At 30.3% G+C, this 9597-nt stretch overlaps 1 protein-coding gene across 2 annotated transcripts; it reads right to left on the reverse strand.

Annotated features, from left to right (window-relative positions):
* Positions 721–2748, reverse strand: LOC107617040. Of its 2 annotated transcripts, XM_016318873.2 has the most exons (3): positions 2553–2748; positions 1338–1397; positions 721–994 (listed from the first exon to the last, which is right to left on the reverse strand). In XM_016318873.2, exons 1-3 carry the CDS (start codon positions 2662–2664, stop codon positions 813–815), a joined length of 354 nt encoding a protein of 117 aa, XP_016174359.1. In that variant the 5' UTR covers positions 2665–2748; the 3' UTR covers positions 721–812. The 2 variants fall into 2 exon arrangements, with proteins under 2 accessions (XP_016174359.1, XP_016174361.1); XM_016318875.2 differs by lacking the exon at positions 1338–1397 and having other exon boundaries at positions 2553–2724.

The raw sequence follows: 9597 nt of genomic DNA on the forward strand, positions 1-9597 counted from the left end.
CTACTAATTTTTAAAAAAATAAAAATAAAATAAAAATATTACTGATAGAAATACTTCCTCAATCTATAATTCCTACTTTATTTAAGTCAAAATAAAAAAAATTACTTCTCATACTAATATTCCAATTAATTAATACTTAACCATTTTGAGCTTAGAAGTCGTTTGACAAAACGGAAAAATTGTATCTGGTAATAATTTTAGGGTGGCTAAATTCTAATCGTATTACTTTCATTATATGATTTTTACGTAAATAAAGTAAGATTTTATTAAACATTCTAACTTTCTAATCTTGCTACTTTCTTTATACAAGAAAAACTTATTTACTTATTTTCAAATATTTTAATTTGTTGAACATGTTCATATTTAGAACAAAATATATCTGTTAGTTCGAATGCTTTTTTAAAGTCTTTGAGTGACGTGTATATCTAGAATGCAGTAAAAATTAACTTTTCATACTTTTTAAGATAAATAAACAACTTAAAATCTTGTTCTAATTAAGATATTCTCGCTTTCTTTTATACTCTTGTAAGGTTAGACTTCTAATTTGTAGTTAATGAAATTCTGTTCACCATAAAAAAATTAAAAAAAAAATCAAATGGAGTCGATCTATTCAATTTTTTCTTTAATTTATCTTTCATTTTTTTTTTTAATTTACAACTTTTTTTTAATTTTTTATTTTAGACTAAAATGAGTGAAAAGACATGGCTATCACAGAGGATCGGAGCAAAAGAAGACTGAGTTTGTATTTAGAGTTTTATTGTCTACATCTTATTTTAGCAAAACATATATTATTTCTAACAACACATTCTTCTTTAGTTACCCGCAGGTAGTGGATTAAAGAAAGACAGGAAGTCGCAACATATACACCCTCCCCAGAAGCAGCAAGGCCGCCTCCCACAAGTTTTATCAACACTTCCTCCCACGCCCGACATATTACTTTGTTCAACCAATCCGTCTAATCCAACATTTGATTCTGATTTTTCTTCCCTATATGCTGCAAATATACAATAATTCTTTGAAAAGTTATTCACAAAGTAATAACTTAACAAATAAACTTGAACTCAATATATCAAAATACTTAGTCAACTAAAATTAATTGATTAGATTAATCAAGAATTGGTCATCAAAACGATTTGATTCAATATAAAAATCGGTTAACAATGAATCAGTCCAAATAAAAAAAAATTGATCAAACAATTAATTAATCGATCGAATTTGTCCAATTTTTATTAACTGTACCAGTTGATCACATAAATAATTAAGATAATTTTGCATTGAATAATGGGGGAATAAAGAACAAAAGCAAAAGAAAAGAAGTAAGAGTGTGGTGTATATACCTTGGTTTGGGGCATGAGCAGGGCTGCCTCCAACTAATATATCCTTGGCAATGCCACTACCTGTAATAATATATTAATGATGAAGGTGATTTTTTATAATTCAACGCAGATATTTTAGAGCAATTATATAAATAAATATGTTTTATGGAATACTAATATTTTATTTTTATTTAATCTTTATTTTCAATCAAGTGCCAAATTATATATTGCAACAGAATATGTAAGATATATAAGGGGAATTATGTTAGAGAATTTAGAGGTAAAAAGACGTCATTTCGAAAGAAAATTATTAAATTTATTTCAATAATTTTTATTTGTATAATTGTTTTATGCGTAAAGTGACAATTAGTTTTTTTTGAAGTTTTTGAATTCGGACTAAAAATAAAAAGTATCAATTTGGTTTTTTATAGTAATAAATAGTGGACACGTTATGTTTTTTTATTAATTTATCTTATAAAATTTAACCGTAAAACTTATATGTATCGTTAACTACCGTGATGTATTATTTATTTATGAGAGATTTTTATGTAGATAATAATTTTTGAAACAAAACTTCACCTTTTTTAGTATTTGTTTGGACGCCATTAAATTGATAAAAGTTTTTTTTAATGAAAAAAGATCTTTTTTTATTTTTTAGTGTTTTTGACAAATTTCTAAAAGTACAAATAAAAAATAAAAAAATAAAAAATAAAAATATATTTTTTGAGAAGTTACAATTCACATCTTTTTTTTTTAAATCTTTTTTCTTAAAAATAATGTTTTTCACATAATAAATTAATAAAAAGTAGTTTTATATTATTTTATCCAAACATAATTGATAGATAAAAAGATCTTTTTACATGAAATATCTAAATATAAAATCACTTTTCTTTTTGTAAAAGATCTTTTTTAAAAATAGCTTCTAAACATGACGCGCATCACTCTAAATAACGAAATATATGTGCAATTTCGTCTCATTTCATACTATCCATTAATAAAAGGACATACATATTTACTGTTTATTATCATAGAAAATTTAATTAATAATTTTATTTTTTTAAAAACTAATTAATCTTAAATCAAAATTTTTAATGATCTAATTCTTACTTTACTCTTATTTTATAAAATAATTTATGTAACAAACTAACAATCATTATATAGTAAATAGATACAAATCAATTATTAAAAATATGTGAGAATAACATAATTACATAAAGCAATGTGTAAAGAGATCACCTGCTTCATAGCTAGAGAAAGTCTGAAGAAAATCTCTGGCAACTATCTTTGAAGGAACAATAATAACCAAAGCTAAGAGTCCTATAATGACTATTGCATATTTTGAAGCCATTTTTAGTATATGAACTAAAATTAGATGAAGAAATATGTGAAAATGATCAAGAAAAGGATAGTTTATATAGAAGAGAAGAAAGACTATTGTTACTTAAATGTAACCCACCCACACCCAAAACAAACCCCCCGCCCCCTGATAACTATGCGAGAAAAATTTGTAATTAATTTCATGTACATTAAATTAAACATTAACCGGGAAAAAAGTAAAATTTGTAATTAATGTGAATAAAATTAATTATAAAATATAATTTATAATTTTTTTTATGACTTAAGATACCTTGGTTGTGTGGAATATGGTGATGGCTTGAACTTTGTTGATACAGTCGGAACAACAAGGGATCGAGAAGAGTCGGTAGAAGAGAATTATGGATCACAGTGCACAAAAAAAAAGGATAGCTCCTATATCAATGAAGAAGCAAGAGCAATTGGTGTAAGTACTACTTATTAATTATTGTTACAGATTTACCTTGCTATGTTTCTAGACATTTTCAACTAAATAGTAACTTAGAGACAGTTGGGGTAGAATTTAAATGATTCAGTTTCACTTATCCTTTATTTCTTTTTATAGTGATTGACATCCTATAAAACAGATGTTCTATTTTAGTTGTTTTATGTTGTTATATGTTGTGCCCCAATTTTTATTGTAATATTTGTGTCTGTTTTACTGTGATAAAAGTGATATAATTAATATTCCTATTTGGCGTGTTCTTGACATGAGATGGACCTATCCACAACATGATTGTATTTGCTAATTTGTGACTATAGGAAAGAATTGAGGAGATTGAGCAAGAGGATGCGTCTGCTAGAGTGTTGTCTCAAAATGATTCCATTGCTCGGGTTTTCGAAAAAGAGAAACCGAGAAGAGTGTGTGGTGTGGGTTTTGGACCGACTCCTAGTTAACTTTTTGGTCTGAACTCACATGCGCTGGGCAACGGAGTCCAGCTAGAGGAGACCCAGAGAAAGCTTCTTGAACTGCAGGCAGACCTGGAAGGCGAGAAGTTGAAGAGGAAGCGATAGAAGTTGACGCAGCAGCAGATAAGAAAAAGATGAAGGCAATGGAGAGTGCTCTGATTTATTTGTTTCAACGGCAGGGTGAGGAGCTGCCACCAGACATCGCTGCAGGGATGAGTTTCGTGGAATGATAGAGTGAAAAATAGAATATTAGGATTAGAGATATTTTGCATTGAAGCAAACTTTTTATTGAATTAGACTGATCACCTCTTTAAAAGAGATTTGTTTTCTTCGTATTTTGATGGATATATTATTTCGTTTTGCTTATATTGTAATTTTGATTTTGCTACAAGTTTAGATTCTATGGTTGAAAATATTCACTCTTAAAATAATAAAAAATATAAAAAAAATTAAAAAAATAATTCAATAATGTTTTAATTAAATTATGTGTGTTTTTTTTTTTTGAAAAAACTCAAATTTTCTTTTTTTAATTTTTCTTAAATTAGCGGCGGTTTTAAACCGCCTCTGTTTGGATTCAGAGATTATGAAAACTGTTATATCTGGCGGCGGTTTGCAACCGCTGGTAAATGTGCGGGAACTTAGAGATATGGAGATAAATTGTGGCGGTTTGAAAACCGCCGGTAAATATGAAGCAAATCGTGTCAGTCTCATTTGGCGGCGGTTTTCTATTGGGGTGCCGCGAAATTTTGATTTAGCGGCGGTTATACCAGTGGTTGCTGGAAACTGCCGCCAAACGCAATCCCGGCGCCCATATCCATGGCGGTCCGGTTAACCGCCGGCATTTGATTTTGCGGCGGTAATCAAGAAAAAAACCGCCGCCAATTCCCGCCTCCCTTATAGTGAATGCCTGCTTTTAAAATATTTGGAGACTGATTTAGGTAATTATTTTGCTAGAAAATGAACTAGAAACTAATTTGTCTGACAGAATAAAACCATGGGTATTAATCGGTATATTAATTTTTCTTGAAGACTAAAATGTCTATTTTTAAAATCTTTGAAAACTGATTTAAATAATTACTCATTATAAAATCGTAATCAACTAATAATACAAATTATCCAAAATAAAATAAATAATTATACTCATATTCATCTAAATAATTTTCTTCTAAATTATCGAAGTCGTCACAATCATCATTCATTTGAGAAGAATCATGTAGTTGTTCTGGTAATTGCAGGATAGGAATGAGTCGTCTACTTAGAACTGTTAGTTAATTGACAAGGTCAGAAGTTTGTCCTACTTGTGTGGCAAGGTCGTGGGTTTCGTCTCCCTTGCGTATTGATTTGGTACCTGCACCGGACAAGGATAGTGGTTCCATCTCGCTTATTCGTGGTTATGGTGTGATGTGAGGACAGTGGTTTAATTTCACTCACAAATTGGGGAGGTTGAGGATTCCCCCAATTGTATATATATATATATATGTATGTATGTATGTGAATGGGGTTATGATGGGTTATGCTTTACGAGGTTGGTTAAAATTATGACTAGGATTGAACTGAATTAATTTGGGACTTAGATCAAAAAGTGAGGATTTATATGAGGCTTAGGATGAAAATTATGATTGAAAAGTATGGCGGGCACTATATCCTAAGAGTGAGGTGGAAACTATATCCTGGAGTAATTAGACAAATTGAGGATGAAGGATTCTCTCTCTTGTTGCTGTGGACAAGTTTGATGTTGAGAATCCCCTCTCTTATTACATTGGGAGATTAGTTAGAAGGTTGAGGATTCTCTTTGGTTCAATTCCCAACTGTGGTGAGGACAGTAATTTCATCCCACTCACGTCTTGAGGATAATTATCCTTGTAATGAATATAAAAATAAGGAATTATGATTTCAACTCCGATTTCGATTTCGATTGTGATTATGATTGAAGAGTGTGCTAGGCACTATATCCCAAGAGTGTACAGGGCACTATATCTCTACTAGCACTATTCTCGCAGGTTGCAAGGTGAGATAGCACTCTCCATTGTTTTGACATGATTTTTACCTCTAGGAGAAGGTGAGACAACACTCTCCGTTGAGATAATGGTACCATGACTTATTTAAATTTCTCCTGGGAATGCACGCTGAGAGACCGTCTGGTAGTTGCCAGCCGGATTTTGTGTCGAATTTGGTAGAATAACCGACATGTGAGCTCATGGCCAATAAAACAGGCATGCATCATATGCATCTACTTGCTGTTGTTTGGGTGTGCATATTATATTTGGTTTGTCTATCTGAATTTTATGTTAATTGTTAATTATATTACGTGCTATACTTATTTCTTACTTGTGTCTAATTTGCATTGACTATTAATTGTGTTTGTTACTACTAAATTTAATATTGAATTACTGAAATAAACAATTATGATATTGAGACCAATGATGACTTTGTGTTGGAAAGTACTGAGGCTAGAGACAATATATAAGGGCTGAGACTTAGCATATTAACCCTGTTGGAATTAGTAAAATCCTAGGTTTGAACCGTGTGAGTTTGGAGACTAGAATTGTCTAGCAGGTTTATGTCTCTTTATATAGTCTATATTTGGAACTATTATCCTACTAGGAACCTTCGAGTTCTCACCCGTTGTGAAAATTTCTGTTTTTCAGATATAGGACGTGATGCATCTGGTTAAGTGTGTAAGACTCTTTTAGCGAAGCGAAGAAGACTTGTGTTTTGAGCTGTATTTTGTGGCTTAGTATTTATTCTCTACTTTTAAAAATATTATTGTATATTCTTCCTAGAGATTTTATTTTAGAGAAGCAAGATCTTACTTTGTATACTTTTCTAGTTTTGTAATAATCTAACCGGCCTTTTTTTTCGCAGGTCGAAATTAGTATTTATTATATATATATTCCAAATCTTATATATATATTGTTTCCATATACGACATTTTCTATCTTTGACGCTTCGAGTGTGGTAATGGTTATTGTTTTGCTTATCTTTCCTTCACAGCCTCCTAGTTATATTATTATCCTTCGAATACTATGTATGTATTTTTTATTTTAGGTATCGTAATACCTCATCAGTCACCACTTTTGATTTACGACTATAGCGTAAAGTTTTGTGTAGTAAAGTGTTACAATATACATATAGTGTGTGGACAATTTCACAAAATTATTTTATATTAGACTCAGACACAACTACAGATACTCTCAGGTCGTTGGTTAAAAATGACTCATTATTAAAGATAAAATTTATTATTGCAAAAATTCAATCCAGGTTTAACTGTATTATAAGTTACCATAATATTTAGTTGATAAAACAAAAATCTAACACAAAAATCTTCAATATTTACAAAGCTTCCTACCAAACTTGCCACTATAGTGCATGATAATGTGTGCCAAGTGCCAACTGCCAAGAGTTAAATTTGCAATTAATATGCATATACATTAAATTATAAAATTAAACATCAATGGAAAGAAGCCAAATTTGCATTTAATGTAGATAAAATTAATTATAAAATTAAATATTAATCAAGATAAAAATTAATTACAAAAAAATAAAATTAATATTACATTTATAAATAAATTCTATTAACAAAATTATTTAAATTCTAAAAAATTATTTAAACTTTTCAAATACTTTTTTATTTTAATTTAATCTAACCTCTAACTCTAATCCTACTCATCTCCAATTCCTAACCCTTCATCATCATCTCACCAACAACCATCACCACCTTTGCCTATCCCAGTTTACTTCACTTTGTTCTACATGGGTTATAAATACCAATGGATATCGGAAAGAATGCCAGAGAAAATAGAACACTACAATCAAACATGCCCTTTAATCTGTGACACCCACTCGAAATAATATCCACATCGTTGCTGTCTTGTATATGCAGAAAGCATGCAGCTTGGCCCTCTCAATAGGGGCCACAATGGTCTCACCTTCCCCGCCATAAAAAATCATTACTTCAAGTTCAACGATAATTTTTTTTGTTCTTCTTCTTGATCTCAATCTTGCTTTTTCTGAGTCATTATCCATACCTCTCTTCCTTCAATTATTTCTCTTTTGCGTTGTCTTCACCACAATGCTTTTTTTCCCTTGAAGTTACAAATTTTTTATGAAAGGAGAAAAATACCATAATTGTTTTTCCTTACATAATAAAGAAACAAGGGTGCCCAGAGCACATCGCCAATGCAACTTTCGAAGTTCTTCAAAGCCAATTTAATTTTTTATATTCTTTTTCCTAATTTTTGTTTTTCTAGGAAACCAATTAGTTGAAAAATAAGTTTCTTACAAAAAAAAAAAAACATCATTATTCTATTTTTTTCAAATTTTAAAATAAAAAGTAAGAGAAGAATGGCTTAGTTAACTTATAGGAATCGAATAAGTATTGTTTTGGTCCCTAAAGTTTAGGGTGAAAATCAAAATCGTCCCTGACCTTATTTTAAATTTAAAATCAGCGTTAACGTTTTATTTCGTATTATAATCGTCCTTTTTGAATAAAATATCTTTTTAAATGACAAAAATATTCTCCCTTTTCCACCTTTCACTCTTCTTTTTCGCCGTTTTTTTCTTCGGCAAATAACAAAACTTTCATCTTCTTCTTCAATTAACAAAATTCAGAACTTAGATCCAATTAATTAGAATAAAAAATCTCCAAATTCATCTCTAATTACAAGAATAAAAAATTTATAAATGCAATTACCAAGAACATATAATTAATATATATGAAACACAGCAACCTTTAAAAATGGCTCCCCTAGTTTTCTTCCAACCCCCGCTATTCAAACACATGAAACAAAGCAACCTTAAAAAATGGAAGAAGCAAAATAACTTCTATGTTCAATTGTTCTTGCTGCTTTGTCTTTCATGGAGATTCAAAAATAACCAACCTCACACCTTTCACTGTCTTACTATCTCACGCTACAAATCAAACTCTTATTTCTTCATTTATAATTTATATATATGAAGAACAAGAACACAAATTAAGAACAAAAATTAAGAAAGTAGAGATTGTAATGAACAAGAAAAATTAGGAACTTGAAAACGCGAGAAACATGACTACCACCACCACCACCATCACCTCTCCGACGACGATGAACACGAGGAGGGCGAGGGTCAGGCACGACACTGCGAATGCGATGGGTGACGGTACGTGGGGGAGTCTCGGCGCTGGCGATGGGGAGTCGTGGTGCGGCAATGGCGATGGTGAGGGTGAGTCGCGACGGTGGCGGCTAGGCGTGGCGAGGCTTCCTTCTCTCCGAGTCTCTGCTTCTCTATATCTCTCTGAGTTTCAACTTCTCTCTCTCTTCTGGCAGTGGGAATAAGAATAAGGGGTTGTGATGGAGATGATTATAGGAAGATATAATTGTCCGAAAAGACGATTTTAATATTAAATAATACGTTGGGGATGATTTTAAATAAAAAATAAGATCAGGAATGATTTTGATTAACCCTAAACTTTAGGGATAAAAACAATACTTATCCCTAACTTATATTATAATTAATCCTTAAATTTTTTTTTATCAGTATCAATGACAAAGCTGGGAATTATAAAAACAAATCCATTAAATTAATTTATTAGGGCATCACAACCACTAAATCAAAACTTGTTCATTCGATTTATCTTGGACAATTTCGAATATTATGGGTTCCATCTTCCCGCCTAGTGACTACTTCATTCAATTTACTACATATTATAGTAAATCGAATCTATTACATTCAATATACTGCGTACTAAGATAAATCGACTTTATTTTATTCAATTTACATAGAATGACCCTAAATCGAGTTTAATAGTTTCAATTTATATAAAATAGACTCTAAATCCAGACATACATATAAAATATTTGGTTTTAAGACATATCCATATAATATTGGTTTGCATCTTATTTCTTTGCGTGAATTATCATTATTTTTATTTATAACATATAAAATATAAAATAATTATATTTATTTCATATTACTTGACAAATAAATAAATTCATTAGAAAAAATTAAAACTATTAAATAATTATTCAAATATAATATA

This window comes from Arachis ipaensis, chromosome B09 (assembly GCF_000816755.2).
Source record: "Arachis ipaensis cultivar K30076 chromosome B09, Araip1.1, whole genome shotgun sequence".
Lineage (NCBI taxonomy): Eukaryota > Viridiplantae > Streptophyta > Magnoliopsida > Fabales > Fabaceae > Arachis > Arachis ipaensis.